General features: G+C 39.8%; 1 protein-coding gene across 1 annotated transcript; it reads left to right on the forward strand.

The window, feature by feature from the left end:
* Positions 1-7: 7 nt before the first annotated feature.
* Positions 8-21292, forward strand: ZRSR2 (zinc finger CCCH-type, RNA binding motif and serine/arginine rich 2). The gene is made up of 11 exons (XM_006218972.4): positions 8-146; positions 557-636; positions 3130-3217; positions 7028-7136; positions 7351-7437; positions 10213-10251; positions 10846-10964; positions 14301-14514; positions 17728-17783; positions 18544-18653; positions 20745-21292. The coding sequence occupies exons 1-11, from the start codon at positions 106-108 to the stop codon at positions 21269-21271; spliced, it is 1470 nt and encodes a 489-aa protein (XP_006219034.2). The 5' UTR covers positions 8-105; the 3' UTR covers positions 21272-21292.
* Positions 21293-22182: the final 890 nt, after the last annotated feature.

Below are 22182 nucleotides of genomic sequence, written 5' to 3' on the forward strand. Positions count from 1 at the left end.
AGAGGCCGCGAAGCGCCCGCGCGCGGCTGAGCACGCCCTCAAGCCCGCCCCTTCCGGCCGGCTCGCGCGCGGTTGGGGGGCCGGGGGCGTGGCGGCGCCGAGAAAATGGCGGCGCCCGGACAAATGATGTTTCCGGAGAAATTGAGGTATGCTGGGCTTAGGGATATGAGTTGACGACAAAAGGGGCCGATCGGACCAAGGCTGGGCATGGAGGATGTGCAGGCAGGAAGGGAAGGGGAGCTGGGGCAAGCAAGCGAGCCACCGTGGCAGCTCGATCCCTTCCTAAGCGCGTTCCCGACTGTCAACGGGCACCCGTGGGCTCAGGGAGGCGAGGAGGGGAGCGGAACGGGTGGTGGGATGGAGAAGTCCTGCTGTCTGGGCATCGGACGGCGAGGCGATGGTAAAAGCATGTTCTGAAATTAAAAGACGGGAAACAAGATTTTATTCCCCAGCACCCGAATGAGTTCTTGTCACTGGGTGCGGAGGAGAGGGGAGCTCAGGCAGCGCTGCAGGTGCGGCCACTGACGATACAGTGTGTCTGTTTTGTCTTTTCCAGCCACAAAAAGTACAGGGCCGCCCTGAAGAAGGAGAAACGAAAGAAACGTCGGCAGGAACTCGCTCGACTGAGAGACTCAGGTAACAGACTCATCGTGTTTTCTCTGTATGAAATTGCTCCCCCGACTCCCGTCTTAACTTAGGCCCCAGTGTCAGAAGGAAGCCAATTACTGTATCTCATAAAGAACTGATGTAGCCATGGCCTCCCTAAAAGTTCTGTTAGACCCATGACAAGAACAGTGTTAACGTACTACTGAGGCGGAAGAAAGTCACGGTGAATCATCACCCACTGGTTACAAGTAGATACAAAGTATCTAATATTAAGGTGCGGGCATCATGAATTACAGCAGCTAGTACAGCCCTTGCACATAGTAAGTATTCGGTGAATATTTTTCTTTGTAAAACCAGCAGGAGTTGAGGGTTTCAGACATTTTGGAAGTTTTTTTCAGACTTCACTAATTTAACAAATCCTTTGTTGTTATTTAAGTATATGTGCTTAAAACTAGTTATGAAACTTACTCAACTAATAACATTTTTATAAACATACTCGTACATATTATAAATATAAATATTATAAAATACTTAAAAATTACAAAACAAGTGAAATTACACAGCCAGTAAAACATCAAATCTACATTAATATAATGTTAGGGATAATGGGAAACAGATGTTTACAGCATGAATATGGTACTGATTGGGGTTTGGAATGCCACTTCTACTGTTGCCCTGTGGTTATCAAGTTTTTTTCCTATTAGAATACTGTGGAACCTTTATCTCTGCTGGCCATGGTGTCATTTGACCTTCACATGGCAAAATCTAACATTAGTATATTCAGCCTGTTTCATGAAATTAGTGCTACTAACTTAATTATAAAATTATATAGTAGTTATAAATGCAGATGGAAGCACTAAAATTACACAGGAGTACTGAGTTATAATGGTTGCCATACATATTATCTAGAATCTACCTATTCAATCATCCTAGATAGTTCTTTAAGTGCACAGACCATGGCCTCAAGTAACCAGGATTCTTGGGCCTTGAGAAAAATAGCCATAGCGGTTTTATTTACATTGGAGTTGCCTAGTCATTATTTTAGTAGCAATACTTGAGATATTTATAATGGAAGGAGCAGTATGTTTACCTGCAGCCTGTATTAGCATCTCTTTTTTTATTTATTCAAAATTGGTCCATTAGAGGCAGGATAAAGCATCAGGGATAGAAGGAAAAACAGGGTATATTGGAGTTATTGATGCTCTTAGTGATTTCTCCAACCCCCTTAAAGTTCTCAGCTCCCTTACTTTGTTAACCTGTTTTCTTGTAATATGCTCCCCCCCCTTTTAAACTCTTCCTTTTTTTCTTTACCTGTTTTAAATCCTATAGCTGTTTTTTGTATTGCATTGACTTTTTTCCCCTTTAACTTTGCAAAGGGTGCTTGGAGTGAGCCTTTGTGGAGAAGCAAGTAGAAGTGTCCTTTGGCATTTTAGTCATTTGATGCAGCTCATTGGTCAGCTCATGATTGTATGTGGCTAATGGCAAATCAAAGACTAAGCACTTGTCTCTGGACAACTATCCCTACTTTGGCCTACTCCAACTAAATTCTTCATTTAGTAGTGCTTCATGAATACTGTGGTCTACCAAACAGTGCTGTTCATTGTAGAACATGTTGGATGGGCAAACATTACCCAGAAGGATAGAATATAGAGATACTCTGTAAGAATTGCTGTAAGAGTGAGTTGGCAAATGATTGATAGAACTTTCTGGAGTATCACCTCTATTACAGGCAACCTATTTAGCACCCACTTTTACTTGAAATAAACTGAAATGAGCTGCTTAAATGATCTGCCTTATCAAAAATGAAAGTTACATGAAGTTTAAAAAGCAAGGTGCAAAACTGTAGTATGTTTCCATATATAGTTATGTGTATAATACATTTAGATACACAGTTGACCCTTGAACAACATGGGTTTTGAACTGCCCAGGTCCACTTATATGTGGATTTTTTAAATAGTAAATACTATAATATTACATGGTCTGCAGTTAGTTGAATCCAAGGGTACAGAACAGCAGATATGGAGGAACCATGGATGTGGAGGAGGGTGGTCAAAGTGTTGCCAATCTGATCACTTCATAGTAAAGGATAGTTCCTCCTTTGTAATTAGTAATCATCTGTGGACTGATATTTTGAGATAGCTAAATAAATATCCTCTTCCCAACAATTAGTTCCTCCCTGCAGAAGTGAGGACTTTTTCACTTAAATCTTTCTACATTTTTTAGTTGCCATTCTTCTGTAAAGATGGATGTTCTCTCCCACGCCCCACTGTCTTTTGGGGTATCACTGTGGAATGATCAGTACATTTTTTTTTAGTTTAATGTGTTATCTACTACCATTATTGTTCTTTTTGATGTTCACATTGTTCCATTTTGGGCAGTGGGGACCCTTTATTATTAGAAAGTTTTGAAAACAGATTTGTACCATAATTGTGAAGATGAAAAATCGTACATCGTTTTTCCTGAATTATTGACCAAGGTTTCATAATACTCAGATAGTGTAATGAAACATTTCGATTCCCTCAGGACTCTCACAGAAGGAGGAGGAGGCAGCAGCGGATGCTTTTACTGAGGAACAACAACTAGAAGAAGAGAGGCTGTTGGAGGGAGAGAGGTCAGCACTGATTGAAGCGCTTCCTTGAACCCAGTTATTTCACTTGACTGTTAGAAGTCTCTTCTCATTAGTACAGGTTTTCTTCTAATATCTTCCTAATATCTTCTTCCTAATATCTAAGACCTACACAGTAGGTCTTAAAAAATATCCTGGATAAATTGTTTAAATCTCTAGCTGATGGGCTGAAATGAGATGTAGTCTTTCGAAACAAAAAAACAAAAACGAAACTCTGAGTATTTTTTACTGTTTTTGCTAATTGGTAAATGTTTTTGGAAAAAAAAAGTCCAAATAATTAAGAAGTATAGAAAGTGAAAGGACTTCAGTAAACTCAACACACCCAGAGATAGCCACTGCTAAGAACGTAAGAAAGAAGTTGTAGATACATGTATATTTCTGTCATGGGATATTTATATGTATTTTTCAATAAATTGCTTTTTTTGCTGACCATGTAAGACATTTATTTCAGTGTTGATGTGGAGATCTAATTCAATCATTTCAGTGGCAACATAGTATCCATTGTATGGATGTAGCATAATTTATTTTTTATTCATAATTTATAGTTCTCTACTGAGGGACATCAGCTTATTTACTATTAAATAACATTCACTTGCCATGTACTATTAATTTACTATTTACTGTTAATTTACATTCAGGCTTTTTACTATTTTAATATAAGTATATATTATATTTTATATAAAAAGTTGCAGTGAGTATCCATGATTATATATCCTTGGTGATTGTCCTGTTATTTCTTTAGGAAGATGCCTAGAGGACAAGTACACGTGAAATGTAGATGGGCAGGTAGAACGGGCATCCCGGTTTGCAGTTTGCAGCCTTTCCAACAATGAATCAAGGTGCCCATCTCCCCGTACTTTCCCTCACACTAGGCATTATCGGTTCTTAAAACTCCCATAGGGAAAAGTTATATTCCATTGTTTCAACTGTATATTTCTTGATTAGTAAGGATGAGTATCTTTTTATATATTATCTGTCTGTAAGTTGTTTAAGTCTTGCACCTCTCTCTTTCTCTTTTTCTTAAGTTTGTTATGTAAACAATGTTATTACTTGATTAAGGGTATTAATCCTTTATCTGTTGTATGTGATGTATATTCCCATTTGTCATCAGTCCTGACTTGGCTTGCGGCGGCATTACTTAGCATAATTTGATTTCCACGTCGTCAATTTTCATCATGATATCTGGCCTTGGTGTCTAACTTAAAAAGGCCTTCCCTATCCCAAGATGACAAAAATATTCTGCTTTTTTTTTTTAAGAGTTTTTCAGGGGGTAATTTTTTTTAAGTGGTACACAATGATGTGAATGTGCTTAATGTTACTTAGTGGTACACTTAAATGGTTAAAATGGTAAATTTCATGGTATATATATTTTGCTACAATAAAAAGTAAGTTTTTAAAGGAGAAAAAACTTTATAGACACTCTTAACTATTTAGTGTATTCACTGGAAATGTTGCTTCCTTTCTTGTAATTAATTCTTGTTCTCTACCTAAGCACATAAATAGGTGGAATTATCAAAATGCCTGAAGGAAAAAAAGTAGTAGTGATTGGGAAAATGGAGTTGGATTCAGCCAGGTCTGCATTCCAGTTCTGGCCCTGCTACTTACTAGTTGTGTTCAAGTTGCTTGATCTCTCTAAGCTTCAATTTCCTTGTGTTAAATATGGTGATAAAAAAAAATCAATCATAGTACCCACTGCATAGAATTGGGGAGATGAAATGAGATTAATGAGGTGGTAAGTGTATAGTGCTTAACATAGTGTGAGCAGTTAGGAGGTGTTGTAATAACTCTGGCTGTTCTTAATTAGAGTTCTGTTATGATGAAGATGATGGGTATAGCATGAAACAGGGAAGTAATATTTTTTTGCTTTCCTGTTTATTTGAGATGCTTCTATTAAATCACATATGCATGTGTTTGTGTTCTGTTGGCTTTTGTTTATTCTTATAAGAGTTGTGTAATACTTCGTTGTTGAAAAGCAGGAAAATTATGTGAAAATGCTCTATGACTTTATGTACTACTTCAAAGCAGGTGTATAGTGTCAGAGGTAAACACAGCTAGACATTAAAGGGGCAAGAACCGACTTTATTCAGTAAGTCTTGACAATAGGGGAAGAGCTGAGCTCCTTTCCCGTTTGTGCAGAGGCGATTTGGGCATTTAAAAGGGAGAATGAGAAAGGTGAACAGTACGAAGAGTTGTTCCCTATGAATGTGACTAGGCAGCCGTGTTTGTTAGTGGGGAGTTAGGGCTCTGTCCTCCCACAGGGCCTGGGCAGCAGAGGCCTCATCCTTCTTACTGATTACATTTGCCCGGAGTGGCTCTCAGATCCTTGAGAGAGACCCTTATGAGTTACAAGAGACACATATTCACAATTATGAGCCACTTGTAGTAATGCTCTAAGAAAGGGAAGGCAGGTGTTGGCTAGAGCGAACAGTCCATTTTCCTGGCAGAATTGAGCTTCCTCAGGCAGACATTTTAGTGAGTGTGTGTGAGGGAGAGCAAGGTGGGTAGTGCTGGGGTCATCCTAGGGACACAGCCTTATGCTGCTAAAAGCCATGCCAGACTTTGCTCAAGTCTTTTAGTGCAGGGGTTTGACAGAATTATGTGCCCAGAGTTCTATAGTTCTCAATATTATATCCAAGTTATTACGTTTTAAAGTTTGTAAGATTTTACTTTTTTGTGGTCTTAAATCTATATACACTTCGATTCAGCTTATACACAATTAATATGTTCCTCAAAAGATTCATGAATAAGAGTTCTACACACTGAAACATCTACATAAACCTATAACATACACAGGAACATTGACATATGCAATATGGCAGTCTCTACCAGAGATGAAAGATGTGTGCCTGGAATCTCTAGTTGGAAACAGAATACTTTTTGCCATAAAGTATTTGAAATTGTGGCTGGTCCCCAAGCTAGACATAAAATCTCATTTAACTCCTAATGTCCCTGAAATAATATAGAACAATTTCTCATACTTCGTTTTCCTTTTACAAAATTAGTGGGGAAAATGCAATCTAGGTTTTAAACACTCAACTGGCTTATAAAGTTTTGAAATATAACCCATCTTTAAGTTAGGAACTTGTGATATTGGATGTTTGAGACACCATTTTAAGATAAGATCCCTCTTTCTAATTGGTCATTTTTAAAAAATAAACTAGACACCTAATAATTTGTTTTTGTATTTCCTTGTCATCTTTTCTTAAAACCTGTAGCTTTCTTTATTTTAAAGACGTGATCATGATGTAGTTTTTTTTTCTTCTCAGCGGTTTAGGTGCTTGGTGCAAACCACAGGAGTCTCTTAACTATAGAGTAGCAGTCCAAGGGTTTATGGCAGATTTTCATCATGCTGCAATCCTGTGATAGACACTTTTAAAATGCATAGGACAGAAAGGCTAATACTTTGTAAATTTGAAAAGCTTGATGTTGCTTTGAAACTTGTTACTCACTTTATTGGCACCTAAACATCACTGTGGCCAACCTAAAGGGAAAGCTGAAGTGTCACTGTTTTGTGTAAAGAAGTTACAGATAGGGAATGTATAAATAGTGACTTTATGCTGTTTCCCTCTTAGGAGGATAGCTGCTAAAATGTAGTGCTTTTCTAAGATCACTACTCATATCCTCTGGTCCTCTTACCCCTACTTAACTTCTTTCTAAAAAATATCTTTCGTGATCCTTTCATCATTCCCCAAATGTCATTTTGCTATCATATATATGTGTGTGTGTGTGTGTGTGTGTGTGTGTTTGTAGATTAATGCCCATTTCTTTTGTTTCATGACATCATTACATCAATAGGCAAAAATTGCATGAGGAGTGGTTGCTGCGGGAGCAGAAGGCACAAGAAGAATTCAGAATAAAGAAGGAAAAGGAGGAGGCAGCTAGAAGACGGCAGGAGGAACAAGAGGTATGGTGTTAATCAGATAACGAGCTAACTAACTAATGATTTAACCAAAATGACTTCCATTAAGAGTTACATACCTGGAACTTTAAAAAATGAGGATTATTTTACCAGTGTTAACATTTTTCATTTATTTGCCTCATATGTTAAATGTTTTTAAAAAGTGAATCTGAAAAAAAATTACCTTTCTTATTTTTTATTTTTTTCCCCCTCTGTAAAGAGAAAGTTAAAGGAAGAATGGGAAGAACAGCAGAGAAAAGAGAGAGAAGAGGAGGAGCAGAAGCTGCAGGAGAAGAAAGAAAGAGAGGTGATTCCCGTCCCAGGAGGATAAGCATACTGCGTATCCTCTTAGTGGGCAGATGTGGCGGGGGATGGGGTTGAAGAATATGCTGTAGGCGTATCAGGGTTTGGGCTTTGTGTTCTTCTTTAGAAAGAGTCATGTTTTTAGTTTAGACAGACACTAGAGTTTCCTTAGGGTGCTCTTCTTTAGGTCTGTGCTGTGGCAGATACCTTAAATTAAGGCTGTTCTTCAGCTCTACCTGTCTTACTCTTTATACGTTCTGGCAAACTTGTTCTGTAAAGGGCCAGAGAGTAAATATTTCGGGTTTATGGTCTATATGGTCTCTGTTGAAAACGTCCAACTCTGCCAGTGTCTTGTGAAAGCAGCCGTAGGTGATATGTAATGGAAAGTGGTGGCCACGTTCCCATACAGCCTTATTGCTTTATTTACCAAAACAGGCAGCTGGCCTCTGCTTTACACTTTGTACCCCTCAAGAGTAAATGGGGTTTTTCTGAAGTTTTGTTGTATATGGGTTGACTTATTTAGAGAATACTATTTTGTATCATTTCTACCTTTATTTGGTATGTAAGAGACTTCACTGCTTTTGACATGTCAGCAAGAACCAATAGATTGAAAAAATCAGAAACTCGGATAGTGAGGGATTAGGAAATTTTTTTTGTTATTAAATCTTGACTTCTTCTCTAACTGGCTATAAAAGCAATTGTAGCTAACATATAGTTGCTCACTAAAAAAAGAATCTATAAGGTATGTGTATATATCTTCTGTATCTTCCAGGATTCTTTTTAAACATTGCTTTGGTCTATTTTGCTGCTGTTCCTTAACAGTGTATTTATTTCAAATATGTCACAGCTCATCTTTCCTTGAATGATTCATCAGGATGTATCTTTTCTGTAATATTGCTACGTTTGAATAGCGTAAAATTGGGTAATCACCTGATCATGGGGGAAAATGCATTTTTTTACATCCTAGTCATGATGGGGTAGAAACAACCTTTGTTTTTTTTGTGTCTCAGGCCATCAGTTAATTCCAGCACAAATTTTTAAACACCCTTATTTGAGTACTACTTTCCAGATGAGGCAAGATCATGCTGGGTTTTTTGGGGACAGAAAAATTGTTTGGAGCTTGTCATTTCTTTTTTTCTAGAGAGTAATAAATTCCCATTTTAACAGTAGAATGTTCTTCAATTGAACTTTTTCTGGCACCAAATAAAAGCTAAGGCTTTTGTTTCAAAGGGAGTTTGGTGAGACATTAAGGAGAAGGAGGTAGAATGAAGTTGAGTCTACGCATATATAAAGGGATATGCAGTCTGTGTTTCTGCTATGAGCTAGGTACTTCTGTGGTGGTCAGAGATAGGGCAGTGAAAAAGATCTGCACTCATGGAGTTTGTTTTCCAGATGGGGGAGCTGGATGGTAAGTTAGCAGAGAGATCATTTAAGTCGTCTGAGGTAATGGTAAATGGTAAGAAGAAAGAAGGTCACGTGACAGAGTGATGGGGTAGGGAAGTACTTCTTTGGAGTGCCTGTCAAGGAAGACCTCTCGGAGGAGGAGCTGATGTGTGAGCTGATGCCTGAGTGCAGAGATTTCAGGGAGAAGGGCTCCAGGCAGAGGGAGGAGGCCTGAGCATGGAGGTGAAAGGAGGTCAGGGTGCCTGACTTCTTGAGACCAAAGGAGAGAGCAGCAGCAGTGGGGCAGAGGTCAGGAGGGTAGGCGGGGCATCGTGTAAGGCCTCCTGGGTCTGAAGGAGTTTGGATTTTACTTAAAGTGTCATGGAAAGCTGTTAAAGGGTTTTTAAGCAGGGAGTGACTTCATCTAATTTATATCTTTACCTTTAACAGACCATTCTAACTTTTGTATATAAAATGGGTGGTGGGGGTGGGGACTGGTGACCAAGTTGGCAAGGGTGGAAATACGGTGACCAGTTAGAAGAAGGCTGCTGTTCCAGACAGGACAGGAGGTGGTCTGGATGACAGAAGTGCTTAATACAGAGAAGTACATGGATTTGGAGTGTGTTGTGGCTCTAGCTGGTGCTGAGAGGATGGGGAGGGCAGAAGGGAAAGGGAATTCAAGTCATACTTTCAGGTTTTTAGTTTGAGCAGGTGGGCAGATGGCAGCACCATTTACTGAGATGGAACATTATTTAGATGGGGGGAGGCAGAGTAGAATTCCATCTTGAGCACGTTAAGCTACTGAGGACCCTTAAGTGACCGGGTAGAGTTAGTCAAGTGAGCACCTAGACATAGGAGTCGTATGTATGCTTTAAGGAGCTAGGGAAGAGAAGTCTGTTGGACATAACTTAAAACTCAGTTAAATGCCAAGGAGATCAAAATGTACTGGCATATTGCGGGGCTGACTTTGCCTTATTGGAAAGTTTGAGGTTTTTCATTAATTCCAGTTGCTACCATTCATGTCATCATGCAGCATCTGTTAAATGTTTGTGATGTTTCAGCCAGCATTGTGTTTTTTGATATTCACTAATACCTTAATCTTAAAAATAGACTATATGTTCAAATATTCTAAATATTACTCTTACAGAAACTACTAGAAGACTCTGTTTTGCAGTGTGAGCTGTTAAATGTCCTATTTGAATAAATATTCTCAGCCGTATGTCTTTCGAAAGCTTTTCAGAAGATCTGTGCTGTAGAAAGCAAATTAGAACCTGAAGCCTTTTGTGTGCATGGGTTTTTAAAAAATTGTTACACATGAGATTCTTAACCAGAGAAACCAGATGTGACTTACCTGACTTCGAGGTTTTCATTAGTCCTATGTTTGCACCATTTGTAGGAAGCTGTGCAGAAGATGCTGGAACAGGCTGAAAATGAGGTATTTTCAAAACCTTTCATTAAGAATTTGAGACCAACGCACCTTTGTTTAAAAGCAATACTTCGAGTAATATTAATTTTGTGGTAAGCTACTTAGATCATGTCTGAATATGGGAATTACATCTGTGGCTCTGTGACTTACAGCAGCAACAACAAAAGTTAATTGATGAACAAAAGCAGAAATCACCCCTGTGGCCTGGACTTGTTTATAGTCCTCAAAGTGTGTGTAACCAATGCCACATATTCTTACCTGAGATGGATGGTTTAACTTGATTCAGAGTAACTAAGATTTCTCGCGGGATGATTCCCTAACGAGTCCTTCGACCCTTTTTAGAACGGATGGACAGAAGGGAAACCTTGGTGCCAGCTCCTGGTAACCATAGCAATGCCTGATGGTGGGCAGTGACCAGGAGCCAGGAATGACGTACACGTGTCTCACGATAGTTTGTAGAGTCTTGATTGTGTGTCACAACTTAAATGTGTATATTGTTAAATGAATCTGTTTTTATTTTTGACCACAGTATTTCAATACATTTTAAACATTTATTTCTTCATGGACTTTTACACCAAATAAAGTCATGGTTATTTTCAACAGTTGGAGAATGGCACCACATGGCAAAACCCAGAACCTCCCACAGAATTAAGAATAATGGAGAAAGATCGAGCTAATTGTCCATTCTACAGTAAAACGGGAGCTTGCAGATTCGGAGATAGGTAACTAATTTTGCTTTTGATTTATCATCTCAGAGTTAAGTGACTCAAAATGTTGATGTTTCTGAGTTGTCGTTTTGGGAGCAGCACAGGCTTGGGTTTGAAATGTTCACACTCAGGCGCTGCCACGTTCTTGCTGCTGTTCCAGTTCCCCAGCTGAGCGCCCCCTGCTCTCCCCGTACCTGTTCCCTGGGTGGGCTTGTCAAGTTCTCTGGCAGGGCTTCCTTTGCATTCCTTCCGCAGCTTTCTGAAGACCTTTTGCTTTTGTTTTCTTCCTGTGCTTGTATTAGTCCATGTGGGACAGCTGGCATGGGGAAATAATCTGTTTCAAAAGACTGGAGCAGCCTGGCTTTATTTTTGAATGGCAAACACTGTGCACAAAAGAGGCTTTAAAAACAGGCATGCCCAAAGGGATATCTGTGAAAGACAGGATCTAAGTGAGTAGAGGAAAATTCTACTACACATTCTCAGTCTACTCTTTGAGACTGAGATTGAGGAATACACACTGGGTTCAAAAACTGGCTGTAGCGGCTATCAGTGTGGGAAGATTCCTTAAGCCCTCCGTGCCTTAGTTTTCGTGTCTATAAAATGGGGATTTAAAATAGTACCCCCTTCTAAGACGATTGTGAAGCTGAAATGAGTGAATGTAGGGAAAGCAGGTGGAATGCCCCAGACACATGGCATGTGCTGAGTGTTTGCTCCTATTTTCATGTTGTTACTGTTGCCCCTCTTCTGAGATGTTCCCTACCTCTTGGATCAATGGTTTTAAAACAAGACATTCATGTGGATAACTAAGTGTTTTCATTCATTTAGCAAGTATTTAAATAGCAACTATATGCTAGGCAATGGTGATTTTTATAATTTGGCTTGTTTATGAATGAACAACTTAAAGTAGATAAATAATTCATAATGGTGAATAAATCCATCGAGGCAAAATCTAATTATTACTTTTTACTCTGCAGAAGAAAAGATTTAATTATATCTTAATGTCCTATTCATCCTAAAAGGGGATATGAATAGGCAAATTCATATGTATTTAATGAGAAACTGTATGTTGTCTCTCATGTTTATTTTATTCATAAAATTATCCATGCTGTGAGTTTCATTTCCTTCTACTGCACTAAGTTGACTGAAATGAAAGAAATCAAAAGCCAGGAAAGGAGAAGTGAGTTATTATGAATGTACAATACACTGGCTTTGGAGTTTTATACATCGCAGGCAGAAATGAGCTATGTAGCTCTTACCACAAAGGAAGAGTGAGTGGGATCTCTAGAAAGACAAAGATTTTCCAGGCATCAGAGTCTACATGTTTCTCCCATGGAATACTGTACTAAGACATTGAATAGAAGGGTGGCTAATAACTTTAATAGATGTTTCATTGACAGTTGCACATGTAATTTTCATAAGAATGGTTCTCACAAACACCTTCAATAAATAATTGCAGCCTACTTTAGCATGTAACTTGATTCTGTGAAGGACAGAGGTAGTGGGTACCTGGAGTGCTCCCTTGAGAATAGAAGAAGAGGCATAGTCAACTAGCTATACCTGAGGGGGCATTTGGAGAGCCATGCCATTTATTGACCATCCTTCAGCTAAGGTAATGTCCAACTGCATGATTTGGTGGCAGTCTTACTTGATTCAAGTATCTGCCTAATGGATAAATAGCATGGCCTAAACCAGGGCTTCCCGAATAGAGTGGACCTTCAGGACCAGGTGGGAGTTACTTTGAAAACATGGGTTCCCCACTTTTTGAGCTCTAAACAGATGGTCTGGGACAGGACCTGAGAAATCTCATTTCTTCCCAGATGATTTTGAGAATTGCATGGGCTTGGTACCACAGCTTTAGGTTGCCTTCCCAAGTACCTCTTGTCTTAGTTGGCTCTTCATAGGAGCTGTAGGGCTGGCCTTGAATATACTCAGATTATATGGACTATCTCCAGCCCAAGTGGGGATTTTCCCTCGATGGGGACTTTGGCACTGTTCCAAAACTCACAAATGCTCATTTGACATCCTAGGTACTATAGCCAAGTTCATTCAGGTAAAATAATCTTGTGAACAGAATTTTAACCTCGTTAAATTGGTTTCTCATCTAATTCTGTATGTGATTCATAGTTGTAAAAGTCTAGTTCACTGCCAACACTGCCAGCCAGGTTGCATCTTTGTTCTGTGAGTACCTGTACTTGGGAAGATGGGGCTCATTACATGGTCTCTGAATAATATAGGAGGGTTCTTTGAAAAGTAAAAAATCTCACATTAATGAACACTGATTGCACATTTCTGATCTGGGCATGGTGTGTGCGAGGCATTCTGTCTGCATTCTCTCACTAGGTGCACAGATGTATGTTACAGACAACAGAACATGAGGATGAGGTAAACATTTAGTCATTGCAGGGCCATTGTTATTTTCCAACACTTGCCTTGTTTTTCAGCTTTTTTTCTTCCAAAGTTCTGGGGATTTTTTTTCTAAAAATTTTGTCTTAACCAATTTCTAAACTAGAAATCTAATCATGAAAATTTTGATGATTTGGAATCTTGAACTACGTTTTTTCCCTTCATTTTATTTTAGGAGAAGGAAGTGAATAAGAGAGTAAAGTCATAAAAGATTTAAAAAAAAATTACTCAGTAACAACCTGGTCCAGTTTAAACTGGGAAATGAAAATTGTTCTTCACAATGGTCAACCTCCTTCATTAAAAAAAAATTCCTTACGTATATCACATCGTATAACAAACAGGCCGTAGACCCTCAGCTTTGACCTCTTGGATCCTCTCTCACCAGCCATGTGCCTTGAGTACGTGTGCTTCTCTAGGCCTCAGTTTCCTTTTTTCAGAGTGGAGAAAATTCTAGCCCTGACTGTCCTAACAGGTTGCAAGGATCAGAGGAATAATATAAAAATGCCATGAAAACTATAAAATGCATTCCACTTAGCAAAATTCTGAGTCCCCTGTCCTCTAAGCGTTGGGTTAGTTGGCAGTTGTATGGAACCAGGACTGCATCGTCCTTGCCATCGCTGGAGTCCCGCCTGCGTGTCTGTGCACCTGTCATCACAGTCTGCTGTGCCAGCGCACCTCCTCTTCCCCGGGCTTCCGTGTGTGGACAGCTTCCTGAACTTCAGTAAAGGCAGCTGAATGGCATATGAACTTGGAAATAATTTCAATGAAATCCAGTATATTGGTCAGCCTTAGAACAGTTGAGATTTAAAGTCTGAATGGGGTTTATCATCTCACAGTTAAGTCGAAACAGCCAAGTTGTTTGAGTCTTTATCAGAGTTTCAAGTGAGCTTTTCATGTGTAACTTCTAACCATTAGACGACTGAATTTCGGTTTTTCCTTCGTACCCAGGTGTTCACGTAAACACAATTTCCCAACGTCGAGTCCCACTCTTCTTATTAAAAGCATGTTTACGACGTTTGGGATGGAGCAGTGCAGACGAGACGACTATGACCCCGACGCGAGCCTGGAGTACAGTGAAGAGGAGACCTACCAACAGTTCCTGGACTTCTATGAAGACGTGCTCCCTGAGTTCAAGAACGTGGGAAAAGTGATCCAGTTCAAGGTGGGCATGTGCAGTGCGCGCAAAGGAGAGGACTGGTTCGCTTCCCTCTGAAGTACCGAGTGGGGCGAGAAATGAGGGCACAGGGTCTCTGCCTGGTGGGGATGCCTGGTGGCACAGTGCTTGGCCTGTTGTTGGAAGGGAGTGATGACTCCTTCTCTCCCCTTTTCCAACCCCGTCGTTGCCAGTAGGGTAGAGGTACTGCACAAAATCATGAACACACACTAGTGTGGCATTTCCTGGGTTCTGAGGTCTACGTGGGAAAAGATCTTTCAGTACTTTTATGGTCCAGCTCTTTTTCTGGCAGATAAATTCTTTGAATAAGGTCCTCTGCAGATAACTGTCCAAGTGTTCACGTACATGCTGTGTGTGATGGGGATCGCGCTCCCTCCTCCTGTAGTCCGATCGCCCCTAGAGCTATGGTGTGCACAGTTTGACACTTCTCCCCTTAACTCCACCTACCGAGGTTGTCGATTTGTTGTTACTGTTTTGTGTTGATGGTGCCTGCTTGCAACTTCACCTGAGTGCATGTTCTTTCTTCTGGAGCTACCCAAGAACGTAAATCTTAATTCCTTTTTTTTTTTTTGCATTATTTTTATTCACTGGATACTCTCGATACTGAACATAGTGTTCCCAAAGTCATGGTTTGTGTGCAGCATAGGGAGTAAAAGAGGCATTCCAGGTTACAGTTATTTTAAACCATTCCTTAAAGTAAGAGTGAAGTCAGGTGTAGTAGCTGCTGCTCCCTGGACCAGTGGTTGAATCCTAACACAGGGAAGCCTCCTGCTGTCTTTGATTTGATCAGATCCCAAGCTGAGTGATTTTGTTATGTTAGGATGGGAGAAATGGCCCATAATTTGGAAAAAGGAATAAAGCAGTGGGTTTTTTTTTTCTGTTAGTGGGAAATGACAGTGGAAAGTTGAAACAGCCAAGGAACAGAGCAACTGCTAACCCCCGGCACTCGTGAAATTCAAGGCTATCCTCTCTGCTGATTTCAAGATGTAAAAAAATTCTTTCAGAATTTTTCTTTCCCCTTTACCTTTTGCTTCCATTGCGTGCACTTCCCTGTCTTCACACTACTACTCGGCAGAGCCAATAAACACTCAAGCAGAAGTGTCTGGCCACCCACGACTTGGTGCACATGAGAAGCTCGGCTGAGGGGGTGGTGTGGTCCAGTAGCCCTGTGCTCCCGAACATGGGCCTGTACCTGTTCGTGCCTCTCCCTTGTCCCAGAAGAGCGAGGATTGGACTACACGAGTGTTTTCCCTCGTGGGGTCCCTACAGCACACTGCTCCTGGGAGGTTAGTGGTGGGGCTGCTTTCCAAACCTCGGACTGCCTAGTGGGAATCACACCATTATCTGCAACAGGCCATGCCTGCTAACTACGGTGTATTTTTTCCTTTTGTTGAGAATTCTATCAGCCAAGCTCATGTTAATCACATTGGCAGTTATAATTAGAAAACTGTTTAGTAAATTTTTAGTAGGAAAATTGCCAAAACATCAAATTCATCATGGAAAATTAATAATGGGTCTTTGGGAACCACTGGCTTAAATGATCCCTAAGGTCCCTGGTGTGCCGACATGGCCCCCTGAGGCCTTTCAGTCTTCCTTCTTGGGATGGTGTTATAAACTGTCAGTCAGTACAGATCCTGCTTCTCTGGAGATGCTCTAATAAAAATACTCTGGAACAAATATGTAAAATTATAGATTCATTTTGAAAATAAAAGCTAAACATTAGTATGACTATTTGAAGATCTTTTTATATCATTATATAAAACCAAATCCGATTTGTCACTTTTGAAGGTAAATGACCAAATGTTCAACCTTACTAGTAATGGGAACAGTGCATATTAAAATGAGATATTATTCACACTTAGGTAAAAAAAATATGAATTCTAATACCAAGAGTGCTGAGGTTGTGTAAATTAGTAAAATCACTTCAGAGAGCAGTTTGTCAGTACCTAGCGAGCTTGAAGGTGCACCTGACCTACAAATCTGCAGGCTACTTCCAGGCACGCATGCTAGACAACGTCTTGCTGTGCAGAGATGCATTCAGGAGGCTGTCTACAGCGCCGTTTGTTGATGAAAATTGGAAGCTTCTTGGATATCCATCATTAGAGAAGTTGATAAATAAATTTTTTTAAATTGAAGTCTAGTCAGTTTACAATGTTGTGTCAGTTTCTGGTGTACAGCACAGTGCTTCGGTCATATACGAAGGGGGTGGGAAGGGATAAATTGGGAGTTCAAAATAAATTTGATAATTTGATATATCAAGTATGTATACCATAGTACTTTAAAATGAGTCATTAAGTTTACATGATTATATCTTAAAAAATGAATGTGCATAAACATTATTTATATAAAACTTTCAAATGTACAAATGTATATTATCAATATATATACATGTCTCTTCGCATATGAATACATGAATGTGTGTATACCCATATATACATAATAGACATACACTTCTTTGTATGTCTGTACATAATAAATGTATATATTTTATGGTGGGAGGTATGGCTCAGTGGTAGAGTGCATGCTTAGCATGCACGAGGTCCTGGGTTCAATCCCCAGTACCTCTGTTAAATAAATAAGCAAACCTAATTAGCTCCCCTCCACCAAGAAAAAAAAAAAACACAAAGCACGAGTGTAAGATTAAATGTATATATTTTATGGTACATGTATGCTATATGTGTAAATGCCTGTCTGTGGGTATGGATGGCTGTGGGTATGTGTCTGTGTAGGTAGGTAGGTCTATGTGTATGTATATGTGTGTGTGTTTGTGTTTGGAATGTGAAGGATATACACAACCTCAGGATCGTGCTCATCTGTGTGATGGAGGAGGGAGAAGAGTAGGATGGAAGGGCTTCAGCTGGGTCTTTCATGTTTCACGTATTTAAACATTCTTAGTCAAAAATGGAATATGTTAGGTTTAAATCCGGGTGATGTATATATGGGCTGATTTCTAGTCTGTCTTTATGCATGTGTGAAACATTTCATATCTTTGGGAAAAAAAGGGTCAGGATCAACAGGGATCAGATAATTGGGGGCCTTAAATAGACCTGAGGTTGGGGCAGTATCTTGATTTTGGAATCTTGACTGATGACAACTTTTGGAAATGTTGGCCTAGACAAAAAGTGCATTTGATGACTTGGAGGGCTTCTTTTCCTTAGGTTTTGTTTTTTTTAAATGATGGAATTCTTCATTGCTCCTTAGGTCAGCTGCAACTTGGAACCTCATCTGAGGGGCAATGTGTATGTTCAGTATCAATCGTAAGTATTATGAACATAAACTTTACATTTTGTCACAGTGTAGTGTTGTGATTGTATTGCTGTCTGGGATTTCTCCACTAAATGTATAGCTTTCATATGCATGGTGTTTTTAAACGTGTAAATATTAAGAGCTGATCTAGAAATACAGAAGGGATTTGAAAATAATACATTTGTATTTCATTCTTTGTATACTTAAGAGTTTTTAATCTTGTGCAATATAGTTATTTTTTTACTTATGTAATTTTAATAATTAAAACACAAACTGAAAAGGGATAACCAGAATAGAGAATAGAAATGTATAAATCGAAAGAGCCAGAAATTGAAGCCCCAAATAATCTCAGTGTGCATTTGACCCACTAAGAGCAGTTAGCATGTCGTTTCTGCTGATCTTGCTTTTTGCCTGCGTCGTGCTGTGGTTAATGGGTTAAATTAACCATTGTAAAAAGAAGGACAGCTATCCTAGCTGGGAAAGAACAGGCTCTGACAATGGAAAACACTTGCATTTTTAATGGTCCGGTCTTTTGGTTTAAGAAGCTTTGACTCAAGCTGATTTCCATGCATCAGGACCTCTGGGAGGGTTAGTAAAAAGGGTTTTTGAATATGTTGTGAGCCTTGGGTGCTTAAATGCTGCAGTGAGGACTCCCTAGGTAGCACGAAAGCAGTGAAACTGGTGGTCCTACAGTAAACAAATCAAAGGGTTAATTAACAATAGGATTAATTCTACACATCTAAAGTGGATCCTTTAATTTATGGTTTAAAGGGAAGAAGAATGCCAAGCAGCCCTTTCTCTGTTTAATGGACGATGGTACGCAGGACGGCAGCTTCAGTGCGAATTCTGCCCAGTGACCCGATGGAAAATGGCAATTTGTGGTAAAATGCAACATGATGATATTTTCCCTCAGTATTCCACAGTCATGTAAAGGGATATTCTTAGGGAAAAAAGCGATATTTTAAAGGGGCAAAGCATAGTTTTTGCCTCACATGGTAGATGAGCAGAGATCATGATATAAAGGACATGACATTTTAGATCTGTAACCGACCTTGTGCCAGTTATAGATGAGGTGACTGAGGTCACAATGCGTAGGCGAGACAGTAGGTGCTAGAACTCCGGGTCTTCCCATCTTCAGCTCTGGGCTCTGCAGGAATCCTGAGAAGTTGTCTGTGGGAAGCTACCTTCTTCTTGCAATCTTGGAGATGTTTTCTAGTTATTGGATCCCCTCACTTGAGCTATGTTTTGTGTCCCCCTCCCCCATCTTTATCCCTAATGAATCTTTTGTCATCTTTGCCACCTAAACCATTACCTGTAACATTTCCTGCCATCCCTGAAATACATGCTTTTGTGCGGTAGAGATTGATTATAGCTGTAGAATCCGGTCAGGGCACATTCAGTCAGACTGACTCATCAGACAGCGGCTGTCGAATCAGGAAATGAGTCAGTCCTTTGAGCAGCTAGCAGTTTTGAAGGGCTCCTTCTTTTTTGATTACTATTGGATGGGCTTAGCGGAACTGTTTGTTGTGAAGTGCCTAGAAGCAAAGAGCTGCCCATGCCTCAGGGGAGAACTTCCCTTACCCTTTGCTTTGCCTTATGCTCACCTGCTTAAAACCTCTTATTTAAAAATCTGTAATTTATAAAGTCTCAGTCTTTGGTAACTTGGTCTTTAGGGATGCTCTCACTTAAAAAGCACTTATTGAAGGGTGAAAAAAAAAGAATTTAGAATTCCTTGCTTTGGCAAATGAGAAGAACCAAGGCTTAAGTCTAAAGCCTGGGGGCTGTAAGAGATGAATCTATTTTCTCTATGAAGGCGGTTACTTTTGTCAGCTCCTGGGAATCCAGTGTGATTTCAGTGAGGTGCTTCTGAGGGTGAGTTTGACTCCCTCAAATTGGAGGCTATTTATTTCACTTATTTTTAAAATAACAGCTTTATTTTCCCTAGTAACTAGCAATATTGAGCATTTTTTCGTGTCCTTATTGTTGGATTATGGCCATTGTAAATCATCTTTGGAGAGATGTTTGTTCAGACTTTGCCCATTTTTTCATTAGGTTGTAAGTCTTTTTATCATTGAGTTGTAAGAGTTCTTGATATGTTCTACAGAAAGGTCCCTTATGACAGATTTGATTTGCAAATATTTTCTCCCATTATGTGGGTTGTCTTTTCATTTTGATGGTGTCCTTTGAAGCACAAAAGTCTTTAATTTTGATGAAGTCCAGTATATCTATTTTTTCTTTTTTTGCTTGTGCTTTTGGTGTCATGTCTAAGATAATCTATTGCCTACAAAGATTTACTTGTATGTTTTCTTCAAAGAGTTTTTTAGTTTCAGCTTATGTTGAGGACTCTGTGGGTGTGGAAATACAGGCATTTCACTTTTACCTGTTCTACATATTTAGAGAATTTACCGCTTTAAAGAAAAGGTTGACAATCCCAAAAAGATCTCTGAACTGTTCAAGTAGGTTTCACCTTTGACAAAACTCTTCCATATTAAAAGCACCTGGTAAATTTAAAGCATTAGGCCAGTGTCGTCATCTTCTTGAAGTGTAAGAAAATATAGGATCCTCCACTTACAATAGGCTCTTTCGGCCAGTGGTTCTGAACAGCCACCACTGTGCCCTCAAAGCACATTGCCCCTGGGACCCCCAGGGCTGGTTCTTGAGTGTTAATTAGGGATCTGTACTGTCAATCAGCAGGATGGTAAAACCCTAGAAAAAATAATGTGATCTCCATTTGTTTGGTCGCACTCCACACCATAGTCCAGTAGGGGAATGGGACATTCTGGTTAGTTTGTTGCTTTTTACAGTGCCCTTTGTTAGAGCATTGAATAGTTTTGAAATTCTGGGCACCCGAACTATGACATAATTGTACATAGGGAGAAAATAGTCCTATCCCAACTGAACATCAGAGGTGTACCTTCTGCAAAGGATGGCGTGCCAGCAGTAAGTGCCGTTTCCTCACTGTGCCATTGCAGGTTTATTTGAAATCCAGCAGTGTCCAAGAGGAAAACACTGCAACTTTCTTCATGTGTTCAGAAATCCCAACAATGAATTTTGGGAAGCTAATCGAGACATCTACCTGTCTCCAGATCGGACTGGCTCCTCCTTGGGTAAGAACTCGGAGAGGAGAGAGAGGATGGGCCGCCACGACGAACACTACACTAGGCTGCGGAGGAGGAGGAGCCCCGGGCCGGGCCATTCCTACCGGAGAAACGGGGAATCCGAGAGGAAAAGGAGGAGTAGTCATGGGGGGAAGAAATCCCACAAACACAGGTCCAAAAGCCGGGAAAGGCACAGTTCTCGAAGCAGAGGAAGAAAAAGGGACCGCAGCCGGGGCCGGGGCAGCAGCAGCCGAAGCCGCCGGAGCCGCAGCCGCAGCCGCAGCCGCAGCCGAAGCCGCAGCCGCAGCCGCAGCCGCAGCCGGAGTTCCTCTAGGTCCAGGAGTTGTGGCGGGAGGTCAGGTAGTCGAGACAGAACTATTCAGAGTCCCAAATCCAAATAAACTTACTATATTCCTCAGTGATTGTACATCTTATTTATTATGACTGCTACATACTTGGATAGAGGGCTCTGAGCTCAGATGGGTTAGCAAGTCTGGCAGAACCCTATGTTGCTTGGAACCCCATTTAAAAATACTTTTATTCTAATGTTAAAAAAAATACTTTTATTCTCTGATCATCACAGTGTGTTTAGTGTAGGAAACATAAAATGCATAAAACACAAAAATTACTTGTAATCCTGATCCTTAAAGATAACCAGTTAACACTGGAACATTGCTTTAAGTCTCTTTTTCCCCTTTTTATGGGTGTGTACACATTTTTTTCACACAAAGATCATATATGGCTGCAGTTGAATATGCTTTTTTTCACACAAATCATTGTCCCCTATTCTTAGTTATTTTTACTCACTGCATAGTGTAGATCTTCCAGTTTATTCAACCTATCCCTTTTGTTGGATTTTTAAGTTACTTTTAACTATACACTATTAAAGAATTCTGTGCTATAAACAATCCTCTGGTGGATTGTCTTAAATACTTTCACACATTTCTGTTCATTTCCTTAGGTTACGTCAAGAGATAACGAATACTGAAGTATTTCCAAATAGCTCTCCATAAAGACTACAAAAAAATTTTACTCTATCATCAATAAATTTTGCTGTTCCCACAACAAATTAATCTTTGCCAGTTTGGTAAATTTTATGTTTATTAATTTCTGTACATATTGGCTAAGCCAAACTTTTTTTCTATACTTAATGGCCATTAAGTTTGGATGCCTGCCCCTTATAATAATCTATTGGATTTTTCTGCATGTCAATAGCTAAACAGCTTTTTTACTTTAAAGCTCACTTTTTCAGTTTTAAAGTACCAAAAGGTAAAGTCAACTTTTTCCCCTCCCTCCTACCCCATATTCTCAG

Source organism: Vicugna pacos, chromosome X (genome assembly GCF_048564905.1).
Source record: "Vicugna pacos chromosome X, VicPac4, whole genome shotgun sequence".
Taxonomy (NCBI): domain Eukaryota; kingdom Metazoa; phylum Chordata; class Mammalia; order Artiodactyla; family Camelidae; genus Vicugna; species Vicugna pacos.

Coding starts and splice junctions, on each gene's coding strand:
- ZRSR2 (XM_006218972.4), top strand. CDS start 106: ATGGCGGCGCCCGGACAAATGATGTTTCCGGAGAAATTGAG. Junction 637..3,129: donor CGCTCGACTGAGAGACTCAG/GTAACAGACTCA, acceptor CGATTCCCTCAG/GACTCTCACAGAAGGAGGAG. Junction 10,252..10,845: donor TGGAACAGGCTGAAAATGAG/GTATTTTCAAAA, acceptor TATTTTCAACAG/TTGGAGAATGGCACCACATG.